This window comes from Populus trichocarpa, chromosome 19 (genome assembly GCF_000002775.5).
Source record: "Populus trichocarpa isolate Nisqually-1 chromosome 19, P.trichocarpa_v4.1, whole genome shotgun sequence".
NCBI classification, from domain to species: Eukaryota; Viridiplantae; Streptophyta; class Magnoliopsida; order Malpighiales; family Salicaceae; genus Populus; species Populus trichocarpa.
In genome coordinates, this window is record NC_037303.2 from 2,722,711 (window position 1) to 2,739,728 (window position 17,018).

Genomic DNA, 17,018 nt, shown 5'->3' on the forward strand with positions numbered 1-17,018 from the left:
AGCGCACTTGTTGGGAGGAGCATGCACAAACCCCGAACGGGACTAGTCTCACTCTTTAAACGAATGTGAGGATACTCAAAAAAAAAAAAAAGGCTTTATTAGTGTAATGTATACTTGTGTATGCATATATATGTTTTTGAATGTAAGTGATTTGCATGAAATAGCAGATAAGGCATAATTTAAGTTAAAAGTTGTCCACAAATTATCCAAGCAGTTGAAGAAATAAAAAGGTTAACTTTTTAAGAAACCATAGCTTGTGAGTGCTTAAGACTAAAATAACAATAACTATGGATTTCGTGATTTTCTTAATAACAATAAATATTAACATTTTCCTATGAGAACATTTGGCATGTTTAAATATCTGCCAATTTTTATGAATATAATTGGCCGATATTTAATAAACCAATAAATATTAACTATGGATCTCAATTTTTTTATTGTTAAATGTTTTGATTAGATTACCTTGCAAAGTGATATTTATGAATATAATTGTCATAACCTAAATTTTCTTTTTTTTTTTTGCTTTTTTTTATTTCTATTTTTATTTTTATAAATAAAAATAAAATGAGATGAAAAAATATTAAATTAAAGAAAAATTTGAAATTCAGGTAAGACAACCCGATTTGGAAGTTTTGAGGGTTTAATCATGGTGCATTTATGGCTTTGAAAGTTAATTTTGGTAGAAAATTAAAGAATTGATAAGTTTGAGGTCTTAATTAAACTTCGATTTAGTTAATTAATGCAATCAGGGGTTTAATTGAAGAAATATCAAAGTTCAGGGACAATTCGAGTCACAATTGCATGAAATTAAATTCCAGGGATCAACGTGAATAGGCGCCTAAATCCAGGGGTCAAATTAAAATATGAACCAGAGACCTAATTAAACAATGTCAAAACTTTAAGAACCAAATGGAAACGAGCCGCCCTAGACTAGAAACGGCGCCGTTTCATTCCCATTCATCGTCCTCGTCCTCTAGAAACAGAGGAAGCTGCCTGTGAGAAAAAAAAATTCAAAATGCCACCTATGACGGGCAGCTCAAACGCCGTAAACGCGGACCGATGTGGTCTACCAAGGGTCCCAAGCCAATCATGCTGCCCCTCCCAATACACAGCCAGAATCCGGGTCAAAATCCACCACCAACAGTCCAGCTGTGGCGGGACTGTTGGTGTCCGAGCCGGAGCAAAACACCAACACCCGAAGCCACACTTATCCTCATCCTGAAAGGGAAGAGACGGTGGCAGATGAACCACCAGAAGTCTAGCCCGAGCAAAACACCAACACCCCAAGCCACACTTTAAGATGCCCTTGATTTATTGTACCACTCTGAATTTTGAGTAAAAAAAGAAAATTCCACGACTAGCCTAATCAGTTCAAGTTCCAATAATCTAAATATTATTTTTCAAGTTCCAAAAAATTTTAATTCAAGAAGGAACGATAGCACATGCAATAACGTCGTTTCTTTACACAAGTACTCTCTCAATATTTGTCACGAAAAAAACTCATATCCTCCTAAATTGTTGTACCGACATTAAGTGAAAGCATGGCTAAATATTTTCATACGTGTTCATAGGAAATTAAGTGACTGTAATTCTACTCTCTTTTCATACGTGTTCTCTTTTCTCTCTCCCTCTCTTTTTTGTTTTTTATTATTAATATTTTCATACATATAATGATTTATTATTCTTTTAATCACACTTAAAAAATATTTATAATATATTGTTACGGTGCTGAAATGGGAAAGTGATTTTACTTGCATATTTTTGTTTCCATACATATATTCCCTCTTGTCTTTCCCCCTCTCTTTTGCACTTTTTTTTTTTAATATTTACATCTAATGATTTATTATTTTTCTTTTAGAACACACTTAAAAAGTAAGTCCTAACACAAATGTTTTAGTTGTGATACTATTTAGGTTGATTTTTGTTTTTGTTAAAATTTAATTTTTTTGTTTTAAATTAATTTTTTTAGTGCTTTTAAATATTTTTAATATATAAATATAAAAAATAAATTTAAAAAATAAAAAATATCATTTTAATATATTTACAAATAAAAAATAATATATTTTTAAACACTCATTAATTCAGCATCAAAATTACATCATCTTTTGATAGCAGTACACAACGTCATGCCATTTCCCTATAAATAGCCTTCCTTTGATGATGATTTAGGTACTCGAGCATCAAAGTACTCAAAGTAGTAGTCTCTATTTCATTCAAGAAAATGGAAAACACCAATCAACAAAACAATTATCGTGGAAAGGCAGATTTCCCACCAAGCTTGTGGGGTTGTAGCTTCGCTTCATTTTCCTTCCCACAAACGGTATACTACTTCTCTTCTGTGTGTATAGCAGTGTAGCTTTTCTTTTAATGATTTTAAGTATCAAGACAAAAAAAAAAAAATTCCAAAAACTGTATATAAGCTTTTATGTTAGTGGGATCTATCATCCAATTCTGCACTAAGATTATAATCTGATGTTTCACAATTGTTTTTTTATTTTTTTTGAATTATATATCAGTACTTCTCTCTCTCTTTTTAATGATAAAATCATATGTATATTTTGTTGCCACTCCTCTCATATGCTATACATTTGTCTAGCTGTTGATTACTTTTACTTTAAACAGAAAAAACATTATCAATAGAGTAGAAAAAAACACGTCAAGGATTACCCAATGCTATCAATTTATATTAACTGAATATTTCACTGCAGGAATTCGAGTCATACAGCCGACAAGTAGAAGAGTTGAAGGAAAATGTGAAGGACATGCTGATGGCTTCCAAAAGGGATCCAGTGGAACATATTGAATTCATTAATCTGTTATGTCGGCTTGGTGTGTCGTATCATTTTGACAAAGAGATTGAAAACAACCTCAAAGAAATTTTTGATGACCTTCCTAATCTTCTTGAGAAGCATGAATTTGATCTCCACACTTTGTCACTTCTATTTCGAGTATTAAGACAGCATGGATTCAAAATGCTTTGTGGTGAGTGCAACTTATGGCCTTTGAAACATTAATCAACATCTCCAATAATTCTTTAATGAAGTACAGAGGCTGGTTTAGATCAAAGAAGTTTATCCTCCTTTGTAATTTTCTAAGTTTTAATCTTTAGACTAATACCTGAAACTACTTCTTCCTGTAAGTACACCGAAATGACAATTTTTGTTTTTGTAATGTGACTCGAAAATGACTCGAAAAAAAATGCAGTAAATTTGTTCTTACAACTTATAATTGATCTTTGGAGAATACATAATTAGCAGTAATTTAAACTCTGGTAAATCTTTCTTTCACTTACAAGAAATAATCTCTCATAATTCACAAACATCTTTTGAAAATAGCTAAAATGTGTAGTATGCTTTTATGAATCAGTTGTGTTCGACAAGTTCAAGGACACCAATGGAGAGTTTAAGAAAACAATCATCGACGATGTTAAAGGCATCCTGAGCTTGTATGAAGCTTCGTTTCTAAGTGTGCATGGTGAACAGATATTGGATGATGCCCTAGTTTTCACAAAGGCAAACCTGGAGTCTTTGGCTATGCAATCAAGCCCACGTCTAGCAGACCATATTAGGAACGCTTTGATCCGGCCCTTTCACAAAGGCGTACCAAGAATAGAGGCTAGAAAATACATCTCTTTCTACGAAGAAGATGAGTCTCGCAATGACACTCTACTCAAGTTTGCCAAGATAGATTTCAATCGAGTTCAGTTAATACATCATCAAGAGCTATCCATTCTCTCGAGGTAATTTTTTGTTCTAGTTCGAGAGAAATATCAGACTAAGTTTCTATTGGAATTTCTTTACTCGGTTGCTATTTACATTTTAGGTGGTGGAATGATTTAAATTTTGCTGAGGAGCTTCCATATGCAAGAGATAGAATTGTAGAGGTCTATGTCTGGGCAAATGGAGTCCATTTCAAGCCTCAATATGCTTTCTCTCGGATGATGGTCACGAAATATATAAAAATTCTATCACTGGTAGATGATACATATGATGCATATGCATCTTTCGAAGAAATACAACATTTTACTAATGCAATTGAAAGGTTTGTTTCTTGTTACCTCATGGTCTGTCTCTCTCTTCTAAATCTTTCATAAACAAAGAAGTCGTTACAAAGATGTTCAGGAAAGGAAATGGAATTTTCCGTCTTAATTTTCAGATGCAGCATGAATGCTATTGATGAACTACCTGCCGATTACATGAAAGTTCTTTATAGAGCTGTTCTGAATCTTTTCAACGAAACTGAGAATGATATGGGAAAGCAAGGAAGATCCTATGCCTCATATTATTTGAAGGAGGAAGTATGGACATTTTTCCAGTCTCATGCATTCTTTTAATATTTCTAGCATAATATATTGTTATTGTATATATATATTAATTGAAATATTGCGTAGTTTTTACCACACAATCTTTGTTTTATTTGTATGCTACTAGTTCAAAGAAGTGGTGAGAGGCTACCATGCGGAGGCCGAGTGGGCAGATAAATGCCATGTCCCAACATTCGATGAGTATGTGCGCAATGGATTAGCCACAAGTACTTATGGGGTAATTATGGCAGCATCCTTCCTTGGAATGGAAGAAGTTGCAGGAGGGGAGGAGTATGAATGGCTAAAAAGTAATCCAAAAATTATTAAAGCTGGGAAGACGATCGGTCGTTTGAGGAATGACATAGTGGGCCACGAGGTACGATGTCTGAATTCTTTATAAAAAAAACTTACATCGTTTAAGTGCAAAAGTATTAGTTCAAATTATGATATACTTAATAGTTTACAAGATTTTTCAATTATTTTCGTGCATCAAAAAAATTGAACCAAGGTTCAGCTCATGACTATTCCTGTCTTTCTTCTCAATTTTTTCATGTTAAGTTTCTTTTCTGACAATTATGACATCGTTTATTTATTTGAAGGATGAACAAAAGAGAGGAGACTGTGCATCCGGCGTTGAATGCTATATGAAACAATATGATGTATCGGAGAAGAAAGCAATTGAAGAGATCCAAAAGATGGACTCTGATGCGTGGAAGGATATCAATGAAGATTGCATGAGGCCAACTAATGCTCCAATGCTTCTCCTTCAACATTTTGTTAACCTTGCTCGAGTTACAGATGTTATTTATGAGAATGATGACGATTCCTACACAATTCCATTAGGTTTAAAAGATTATGTCGCTTTATTATATATTGAGCAAGTGCCTCTGTATGAATAATGGTGTATAATTCCTGCTTTGAGCTCATGGTGGAACTCTCTATGAATGTGTTGTAATAAAACGAGCAGTGACTCGTGGATATTATATGTACTATTGGATCTAGTGTGTATTTTGGTATGTATTGAATTTGATAATTGAGTTTGAATTTTACTGAAAAGATTTAAACTTTGCAGGGTGATCTATTCTTAATTTATATATTATTCTTATATTTCTTTTATATATTTTCTATAGGATTGGTGATTCTAACACTCTTTCTCACTTGTAAACTATCTTTTAAGGTTTATCTAAGGGATTAAGCCCATAAATTATCTAATTAGATACTTTGAACTCTTGAAAAAAAAAATTAAATTACAATTTTCACTAGATTTATATGTTGTAGAAAACCCAGCACTAACCAGATATGCCACATATCATAAGACTCAATCAAGTAAAAAGAAGATGCATCATCATCATCATCATCATCATCATCATCATTCATCTCCTCCTTAGATGTAATGATTATTATATTCATTTTGTAAATACCATAAAAAAGATATCTCTTTTCTACAAACATCTCATTTTTTATAAGTATAAATTTGCACTCCCAAAAAACTGTAGGGAATTCCGACCGGTGATGTTATGATAGTTGCCCATTGGAGGCTTAGCACACTGGAACACAATATTTAACGTGGGTCGGCAAATTGCCTACATCCACGGGAGAAGTCCATATTATTAGAAATAGAAGGAGAAAGGGTTACAACACATATGGAGGAGGATGATCACTTCACTCAAACTCTACTCCCATTGCTCTCACACACTGCTGCACAAGGCAGCAGGGCTGCTGCCCTTGGTAGCCCCTCTTTCTCTCTTGGTCTCTCTTGTTCTCTTCTCTATTTTGCTCAAGATTTGCTGCTCTCTCTCAGTGCCTATTTATAGGCAAGAATAGTGCCACCAGCTCCAGCTCATCTTCAACAATGGTGGCTGCCAACTCCAGCTCTTCTTCAACAATGGTGGCTGCCAACCTTTGACATTTGGGATGGGTGCACATGGTTGGTGCAGCTGCAGCTGCAGCTGCTGCATTTGTCAATGGACGGTGCCGTCCATTAATGGTTGCTGCACATTAATGGCTGCTGCACATTAATGGTAACCAACCCAACAATCACCCCCTTTGCCATTCATGTGGGGCAACTGTCCGCTTGCTTTTTTAGCACAAGCTTGCATCTTGCAGCTCTTCCAAGCTTACCATTCTGAGAGAATCTTTGGCCAAGTTTACAGGTACTTGCCACACCTTTCAATCACCAGAGTCATCAAAGCACACCTTTTCTCACACAAAAGGATCACTACAACCAGATGGTCTGCCACTTCACATCTGAAGAGTGTTAACGCTTTTCTCTGGGACAACATTCCCCTTCGAGCTTATCAACCATGTCGGTCTGGAATGATTTATCAAGCCTCACATCAAGGCTTACAACACCCCCTCAAACGGAAATTTCTATTTCCAAGTGCGACAGTCATTATCTGAGTATCTCAATATGATCACGAGCTCACCTCTCTTTTGAGAGTCTACTCATCCAGGAGTTGCGTCTGCCCTCTGTTCCACCCTAGGAATCACGCCTTACTTCTCCGTAAGTCTCTCGCTCTTAGTCCTAAGAGTCCAGGTAGCTTTCCACCTTTACCTATGGGGGCAGCCCATTAAAGGTTGATCCATATATGTCTTGATTCTATGAGTATTACAATGCCTTCACCGAGCTCACCACCTTGACAAGAGTCAACTTGTTCCAGGAACATGTGCGTGCCCTCTGCTCATTCCTAGTAGTCGCGTCTTAATGCTCCACAAGTCACCCACTTATTATCCAAGGCAAATGTCTTCTAGCTCATTGATCTTTAGCATGGGGGCAATATCCAGGAAAGTTAATCCTACATTTGTCTTCATACTCATCATAGCCACTTCATTGGCTATCCATACACCTGTCTACTTATATCCAGCCATCACATTGGCTCTGAGACGTTCTGAACTGGGCTCATATCATGGCCCATACACCTTCTTTAAGGTGTCTTCGCTCGTTGTCATAGGGCGGTTAGAACTGGGGCTTCTATCATGGCCCTCACACCTTCTCTGTAAGGTGTGTTCGCTTGTTGTCATAAGGCGGTTTGAATTGGGGCTCATATCGTGGCCCTCACACCTTCTCTAAGGTGTCTTCGCCTGTTGTCATAAGGCGGTCTGAACTGGGGCTCCTATCATGGCCCTCACACCTTCTCTCTAAGGTGTCTTCGCCTGTTGTCATAAGGCGGTCTGAACCTGGGCTCCATATCGTGGCTCTCACACACCTTCTATCTAAGGTGTCTTCGCCTTTCATAGGCGGTCGCATCCTCCTATAGCTGAGATGCTTCAAAGTGGCTCTAAAATTCTCTACCACCATGTGGACTATGGGAGAGATAACTCCCACTGATTACATAGAAAGAGAAAGTTGCGGTACACTCATCACAATCCTCCACCTTAATTTCTATGTTTGGAGCTTCTATGCCTTTCTGCTTGACAGCTCCACTTACACCAACTCTCTTTGGTGTTTTCGCCTTTCATAGGCGGTCGCCTTTTATCGTAGGCATTTGCACCCCCTCAATTAGGTGCCTCTACAACATCTCTCTTTCCATCATTGCATGCATTGGAAAGGTCTTCACCTGTTGTCTTCATCAAGAGCACAAGAGACTTCCTGTTGTACAACCTCTACGTACACAGTCTCTGCTTTGAGCTTCATCTAGGAACTCTTCTTCTCCTTGCACCTGTCGTCTCATTACAATACCTCGTTGGATCCTATGGGTACTCCTGCACAATCTATATGCCATCGTGCAATTTCTGTTCTCCAGATTCTCCCTATTCCTTGCTTATGTTTGACAGCAGCTCATCCTGTCACAACATACATATCCAAGTCAAAATAGGGTGCCAATCTTTATCCCCTTTGTGAAAACCCTGGAAATTTATAATTTAAATATGTAGATGTGTAAACCCTCATGTAAACGTAAGACTGAAAGTGGTAATATTTCAATGAGTGATGGAAACCAAGATTAGAAATAATAGATAAATAATGATATATAATGGAAGAGATGACCTCCATAAAATGAATTTTGGTTTAGAATTCATAAGGACAAAGAAACTGGTAACGTGTTTTGATGGATAAAATAATGAGAAAAATGACAAAATATTTTTAGGAAATAAGTAAGGTAATAAAGAATGCATTATAATAAAGGATAGTGCAATGAAAAGGATAGGACTGAAGGTGCAAGCACCGATTAAAAATCAGTGATGTTATTTTGAAACGGTAATAAGCCCGATAAATAAATAAAGGTGGACATCCTAAAATGAATACATTCCAAAATAATAAAATGACCGTAAAGGTTTAGAAGAATAATTGATATGATTTTTTTGTGAAGATTGAACAAGAAAAATCTAGATTGTTTATGAAAAGTCATGAACTGAACAAGTTTATATTAGGAAGCAGAATTCTCAATCCAATCGTCGGATCGGGATGAAATTTTGCTTGAAGTCTATTAATATGTTTTCCTACCTTGGTTAAATATCTCATCCCAATCGGAGTTTGGTAAAGCCTAACGATTTAAGCAGAAATAAACCAGATAGTTTACATAAAAAATAAAATAAAATACATAAATGCATGAATGAGGGACAAAATTGTAATTAGGGAAAAAGGTGCCTATAAAACTGCAAAGGCCACCAGTTTTAAAAAAAAAAAGAAAAAGAAAAAGAAAAAAATAGAGAAAAGCAGATAGAGAGAGAGCTGCAGATTTTGGAGTAAAACCAATAATGCTCCGGTGGCCATATCTCTGGACTCCACCGTTGGATCATGCTAAGTTTTGGATATGTTGTTCTTATTACACTCCTCGACTAACGGACCGGAGGGATTGGAAGTAAAACAATCCATTTCACAGAAATAATCATCGGACATTTCCTGAAAAACAAAAAGGAAATGCACCTGCAGGGCAGTTTGGTCGCCGGCCGATTTCTCTCTTTTCCACCGTTGGATCGTGCTTATTCTTGGCTATGTGGTGAGACTAGATGTTGTCTTCATTCTGGACGGTGGAGATCGGAATCCCATTTTCCGGCAAGGTTTCGTGCGCGTTGAACAGTAGCTCGTCCGTTTCAGGTAAACTCGGTTTTATGCAGATCTAGGGAGATCTAACCGTTGGATCATTATGATTTTGAGATATAGTATGCACAACTCTATGATATGTAGTCTGACCGTTGGGTTTGAAACAATAATCAGATTTGGATGACTTATGGCCTTTTGAATCTATTGCTAGTTTTGGCAAAATGTAGTAAGCTTGATTAAATACATGTTTTGATAAAATTAGAATTGTGTGGGTGTAGGTTTTATGGAAGATGTAATGGTAAAATATGTTCTTGTTATTAGTATTATTATAGATTAATTGTGTATTCTTTATATGAGGGGAAGAATGATTATTGTGTAAGAATAGTAAGGAACATTGCTACATGAACATGTTGATTGAATACAAAGCTAACTTGTTGGTTGTGTGGATATAAATGGGGTGGAACAATGAAGAAATTGAAATGAAAGAAATTTAGAAAATAAAACATATTTAAAGCTAGCCATAAGTATTTTTGGCAAATTGATTAGTTAATGAAGATTGTCATGGATTCCAACTAGTAGGGTGAAATTGTTGTTGTGATAATGATCTAAGAATATTAATTGTTAAGGTTTCCCGTATATGTTTAATCGCACGAGAAGAAAGCGAAAGAAAATGAATAGTTCATCATTTTGTTGTATTAATAATAATAATAGGAGAAATCCCAAAAGGAATGAGTTTCCTTATTTTTTGTCTAATCTTGCTATATTGTAGAGGTAGGGAAATTGTTTGAATGTTTTGCTTTAGAATTGGTTTGAATTCGTGATTTAATGATGCCAAATGACATTGGATGATGTTGTTTTTGCATGAAAATAAGTTGGAAGTTGAAAAGGATTTCCAATGAATGAAAATCGTCGTTGTCCAAAATTTTAGCTATAAAGGAGGGGCTATTATGATTGTTGATTTTAAGACTTAAAACAAAATAATTTGGAGTTGGTTTCTTCATAAAATTTGTATTTCCATGTTTTAGCCTTTCATAGAGATAAATCACGCCCAAAACTGAGTTTTACAGCTTTAGTTATGATTAAGACACTAGATAGTGTTCTGGGTTGGTTAAGCTAAATTGATTCGAATTAGACAATTTTTAATCTTTGCTTAGAATTGCTGTTGAGTGATGGTTTTGATAACAAAATTATAAGAATGAATATAAACATGAAAATGAGTAAGAGTGTGAGATCTTAAAGAAAATTCCTTGTGATTGGTTTGAGAATACTAGTTGAATGAGAATTAAATGAAGATGTGATGTTGGTTGTATTGGTGATAAAAATTGAATCCCTGGTGGTACAGGGGAAGCTGTGGGGACTGGACAATTACATGGAGTGGCAGCACGTGCACCTATTCTAGGTAGGTGATTCATCACCTTATTTTGTAATTATTAGTTTTTCTTAAATATATGTGTTGTGTGTTTAATTGATGTTAAAAGAATGAAACAAATGAATAAATTGAGTGATTATTACAAATGAGAATTATTGGTAATTTAAGAGAAATTACCGAAATTATTTGGCTAACAAAAGAAGTTAGCTGGAGGCTGGGTAATTCGTATGGAATTACCAGATTAATTGGCTAACAAAAGAGGTTAGCCGGATGCTAGGTAATTCATATGGAATTACCGGATTGACTTTGGCAACCAAGATGGGTTAGCCAGATTTCTTGGGTAATTAAGAAAATTACCGGGTTTATTGGTTAACAAGGAAGTTAATTGGATATGGGGTAATTCGTATGGAATTACCGGATTGATTGGCTAACAAAAGAGGTTAGCCGGATGTTGGGTAATTCGTATGGAATTACTGGATTGATTGGCTAACAAAAGAGGTTAGCCAGATGTTGTGTGGAATTACCGAATTAATTGGCTAACAAAAGAGGTTAGCCAGATGCTGTGTGGAATTACCGGATTGACTTTAGCGACCAAGATGGGTTAGCCAGATTTCTTGGGTAATTAAGAAAATTACCGGGTTTATTGGTTAATAAGGAAGTTAACTGGATATGGGGTAATTCGTATGAAATTACAGGATTGATTGACTAACAAAAGAAGTTAGCTAGAGGCTGGGTAATTCGTATGGAATTACCAGATGTACTGGTAACCAAGGAAGGTTAACCAAATGTGTGGGTAATTATATGAAATTACCAGAATTATTGGCAATTGAGATGAGTTAGCCGAATAGTTAAGTTTTGAAAAGATTATGTGAAATTGATTGAAGTTAGAAGTAGTAAATTCTATATGTTATGAGTAAAAAAATTAATATATGACTAAGATATTGAGTAAACTAATTAATGTGGTTATTGGGTAGACACAATGATTTGAAGATTGGAGGGGAATTGATAGATAATTGGTTACCATAGTGTTGGTGGCTAAGGATACATTACAATGATACTTAACACCATAATGATGGTGGCTAAGGGCATAAATTGATACTTGGCACTGTGATGAGGGTGACCAAGGTTATGTGAAGGATGCTTAGTGACCGTAGTGTCGATAACTAAGATTGTGTGCAAATGATACTTGGCAACAGTGGTTACAATGCATATGATGTTAATAAGAAAAATGAAAGGGATTCGGTACGAATGGAAGAATCAAATGGCATGGATTAGCTATCCAGGTTTGGGATTGCTAATGGTATCGATGAGGTTTCATCGGTGCCGGTATTTCTTAAATTGATTAGTCTAGCCCAATATTAGAAGACTAATGATACTAATGAGATTTATTAGTTTTGGCGATTACCTTCTAGCAACAAATTTAGAAAGGGGAAAATATTGATTAATTATTCCAAAAGAATAAGATAAGTTAATGATACCAAGAGAGGAATATCTTGGTATCAAGTGAGAATTGATTTATAAGGAGATGGTGTTCGCAAACCGTTGAGTTGTGTTGAGATTTCCAAGAAGGAATTATTCTTGGCAAATGAGATACGATATTAGATGAATATTGGTAATATATGGAAAATACATGTTGTAAAAGAGTTTTATGCCTAATTTTATATATCAAAAGAAATTCTGTAGAGATTATTGTCTGCCATTGTTATTGCTTGTTACTGTCTTTTATATTTATGTATACATGTTAATTTCTATTTTCAGGTCTATCAGGGTCGCGTCAAGGGTAATACTAGTTTAGTTATCTTTTGCTTTTGATCATGTAAATTATTTGTAAATTAAAAGACTTATCTCCTAAAACTTGAGATGTAATATCAATCCGTAAATTTGAATGTATGTCTTTAATCTAATGGTTGAAACTCTTAGTACCTATTTGACCATGCATGTTTATAGTTGAAATTGAATGTTTCATTTGAACTACATTATATGATGTTATTGAATAAGATGTGTTGTGTTGATGATAACGAGTTGGGTTGAGACCCAGGATGATTGGGTCGTGATTTTGAGTTATGAGATGTGAGATATTAGAAGTGTAAACAGGGTATATGTCGATAACTTGGGACCTACCAGTATAGGGGAGACTCTGCCGAAATTTTGGTAGAAATTTTGGTGGAACCTGTATATCAAAAAAAAAATTACCTGAAAATTTCTAATATATTGCGAAAAAGAATGTAGAAAAATCGGGGTTGTTACACCCTTGCTGTATTTCTCTTCCATTATCAAGGTCTTCATCAATTCTACCCTCAAGAAATCACAGTCACCGAATCTAACTTCTTTGGAGAAATCACCACTCCATCAGATCCTTGAACATACGGAACCCAACTGTTCTCTTATGTCGTCATCTTGCTAGTCTTAAACCATTTCATTACAAACTGCTATATATATGAAAATAGTACCGTATGGATAATCCTTCAACTAAGCAAGTTCCTAGGAAAGATTGGAGGGGTCACACTGGTCTCGCTTAAAACCCAATCTCTTAGAAAGAACTTCTTAAGCCATATCTATCCATCGTACTGTCTTTCCGTATATACAACCATTTGCTAGCTTTGTTGCGGCTTTCCTTTACAAGTGATCTGGAATATCTTGGTTTTATACCTGATTTCTCAACATCTGGCGAGACTACCAGTGCTTAGATTCGTCAAGATTGGTTTTCGTCAATTTTCACTCTACACCTCTAATTGTCCACATTATCAGGTGTCCAGAGTGTCCCAATTTTACCTTCCCTCAAGGCAATTAAAATCTCCCCACTTAGCAGTTCAGCACATGTAATCGGGCAAACATGTGAGTCTTTTTCTTCTTCATCTCCATCGACCACCATAATGACCTTCAGATGCCTCCAGATTGGGCAATCTCTTTTGTTAATTCATCACCACCATTTTAAGTCTCAATCTTAACGATCGGACCGTACCATTGCATTCGGAACGATCAAATTAGCTGGAAACAAGTCTGAAATCGTCCACATCGCATTTCCGACGTCTAAGCTTTGATCAAAACAATTCTGGCCTAATAAGCGGCCCAGATTCAATCTCAGATCCAGTTGCATGTAGGATCAGCTACACTGGATCCTATACCTCAGCTCGCGGCTTGACTCCAACTCAGCTCGCGGTTGATGACGCGGCGGGTGGGTCCCACTGTGCTGACATGTCAGATGACTGGGCGCTGACATGGCATGTCTGCTGCCCAGATTCAATCTCAGATCCAGTTGCATGTAGGATCAGCTACACTGGATCCTATACCTCAGCTCGCGGCTTGACTCCAACTCAGCTCGCGGTTGATGACGCGGCGGGTGGGTCCCACTGTGCTGACATGTCAGATGACTGGGCGCTGACATGGCATGTCTGCTGTGCATGCTGACGTCACAATTACATCAGGTTGACGTCATCCTTGTCATGCAACTGTGCATGTTGACGCCACAATTACATGATGATGACGTCATCATTATCCGGGTCAGTCACATAGGTCGGGTCAACTGGTATTCGGGTCGGGTCGGGTCAGCCCATCTGGGCAAAGAAGACGTGTGGCACGCGTGGGCAGACGCCTCACCGGAGCGTGATGGCTCGTGCGGCCATGTTCGATGTCTGATTTTGACGCCGTTTTCACCAGTGGCTTCGTCTCTTCCTCCTCTACACAGTGGTATGGTCAAAACACAATTTTAACAACTTTGATTTTTGAGCAAAAATCAAACACCACTTTAAACCATATGCTCTGATACCAATTATAGGGAATTTCGACCGGTGATGTTCTGATAGTTACCCATTGGAAGTTAGCACACTGGGACACAACATTTAACGTGGTTCGACAAATTGCCTACATCCACGGGAGAAGTCCATATTATTAGAAATAGATAGAGAAATGGTTACAACACACATGGAGGAGGAGGATCACTTCACTCAAACTCTACTCCCATTGCTCTCACACACTGCTGCACAAGGCAGCAGGGCTGCTACCCTTGGTAGCCCCTCTTTCTCTCTTGGTCTCTCTTGTTCTCTTCTCTATTCTGCTCAAACTTTGCTGCTCTTTCTCGGTGCCTGTTTATAGGCAAGAATGGTGCCACCAGCTCCAGCTCATCTTCAACAATGGTGGCTGCCAACTCCAGCTCTTCTTCAATAATGGTGACTGCTAACCTTTGACATTTGGGATGGGTGCACATGGTTGGTGCAACTCCAGCTGCAGCTGCTACATTTGTCAATGTACGGTGTCGTCCATTAATGGTTGCTGCACATTAATGACAACCAACCTAACAAAAACATCTTTACTAAATAATAAGTCGGATATTAAGTTCTTTCTAATGTTAGAAAATGAGGTTAGGTGAGAAACTTTTTGAAACTCATCTTTAGTATAACCTTCTCAAAGTCAATACCTTAAAGGTTGATGAAACTCTTATATGCAAATATTCATTATCCAATTCTTGGTAAGTGAAAAACATCCTTTTCTCTATGCTTATAAGTCTTGTTGTACTAGTATCAACCCCACAATGATCGGGATTAATGATCAAGTTAACTTTTGAAACAACAATAGTGAAATTCATTTTTGATACATCATTTGTGTGGTTATCAACTTTTGAGTCATTGGCTTAAACAATCTTTGTTTTTTTAGGATTTTCTTGTTGTGCTCTATTTTTGCAATCATTAACTTGGTATCTAATCTTATTCCAAATGAATCACTTTCCATGAAATGTTTTAGCATTTTGCTTTGTTTGAAAGCAAATGTTTTCTTTTATTTCTTAATGTGTGTCTTCTCCTTCTTATTCAACAATATTTAGTTTAAGAGACAAACTAGAAGACTTAACTCTTCTTTTAGACAATTTATCTTCCTCCTCTAATAGTAATCTCAAAATGAGATATTCAACTCTCATTTACTTATGTTTATGCTTAAGATAGTTTTTGAATGTTTTTCAATATGGTGGCAATTTCTTAATAATTACTTGGAAGGATTCAATCAGAACCATTCCTTCATCATGAGTATTATGAAAGATGTGATGAAACTTTTAAACTTGACTTATCATTGTTCTTGAATTGACCATCTTAAATCCAAAAATTTATCCACTATGAATGCTTCCATACCAACTTTAATCTTGTATTTGAAATCCAAAGCTTTTTATAATGTCTTTGCACTTTTGACTAAACTATACACCATATAATATTTTGTTTGGTTCATTCAAGATGAGTTCTTACACATTGCATCTGTTGTTATCCATTTTTGAGTCCCCATAAAAAAAATACAAAAAAGTAAAAAACAAATTGTGAGAAGAAAGCCAAAAAAATATATAGTAGTGAGAAGAAGACATAGTGGCACCTAGATAATGGTCAAAGTTTGGTTGAGGAAGTTCAAAAATACAAATATTGAAATTTGACAGTATGTTTTTTACTAATGAAGGCTTTATTAACAAAGAAAATTCAATTTGAGGAAGAAAAGTCCAAAATCAGATGTTTAAAGACTCATTTAGATTTTTTTGAAAGATTAATTGAGTTTATTAAGGGTTTGATTGCAAGAAAATTAATTTTTAAGTTAATTTAGACTTTAATTGGAAGAAATTAAAGTTTGGGAGTCTAATTACAATTGTTAAGAGCTAATTTGGTCAAATTAGGGGCTTAATTGCATAAATATTAAAGTTTGGTGGGCAATTAGAGACTTCATTGAAGAAATCCAAAAGCAATGACCAAACTGGAAAAAGGTGCGTAAATATAGGGATTGGAATTGACTGAATCAAGGGCTAAATTGAAGAAATTAGAAGTTTGTTGATCAATTGAGGGTCAAAATACACAAATTCAAAACCATGAACTAAAGTGAAAAAGGCGGCCAACTTGAAGGCTAACATTTGAATTTGGCAGGGATGTAATTGAATTGATTCTTAAAATCAAAATTTCAATTGAGGACTGGATTGAACAAATCAACAATTGAGGATTGATTTGGAAATTGTAACTTTTTTGGAGCCTTTTTCTTTTAAATGAAACGACGTGTTGAGTACAAAACGATGTTGTTTCACCTACTGTTATATATATATATATATATATATAAAGCTTAAAACGGTACCGTTTCTACGACACTATGCATCTTCTTCTATCCCTGGACGCGCTGCAAGAGAAGAAGGTTTTTTCTCCCCTACAACGCCTCTCTCCCTCTCTCTCCTAGAAACCTAAAAAATCCCAACACAACCCATACTCATGGCCTACCACAAGATGAAAAAACAGAGGGGACAAGCCTGCCCCTACGCTATAACTGGACAGGGGTAGAGTAGCTCTCTATCCCCCTTTCCCCCCTTATAAATACCATACCAGGGGTGAGAGAACAGACAGGAGGGATGAAAGAAA

The 17,018-nt window shown here is 36.1% G+C and overlaps 1 protein-coding gene and 1 long non-coding RNA gene across 2 annotated transcripts; both read left to right on the forward strand.

Annotated features, from left to right (window-relative positions):
• The first annotated feature begins 2,174 nt into the window (after positions 1-2,174).
• On the forward strand, positions 2,175-5,296 carry LOC18108166 (probable terpene synthase 6). The gene is made up of 7 exons (XM_006371020.3): positions 2,175-2,320; positions 2,709-2,982; positions 3,367-3,739; positions 3,823-4,041; positions 4,156-4,297; positions 4,431-4,679; positions 4,903-5,296. The coding sequence occupies exons 1-7, from the start codon at positions 2,222-2,224 to the stop codon at positions 5,200-5,202; spliced, it is 1,656 nt and encodes a 551-aa protein (XP_006371082.3). The 5' UTR covers positions 2,175-2,221; the 3' UTR covers positions 5,203-5,296.
• Positions 5,297-8,940: 3,644 nt separating this feature from the next.
• LOC112325163 (uncharacterized) lies at positions 8,941-12,671 on the forward strand. The gene is made up of 3 exons (XR_002979217.2): positions 8,941-9,338; positions 10,627-10,683; positions 12,412-12,671. It is a non-coding gene; the product is annotated as an uncharacterized LOC112325163 (long non-coding RNA).
• The last annotated feature ends 4,347 nt before the right edge of the window (positions 12,672-17,018 follow it).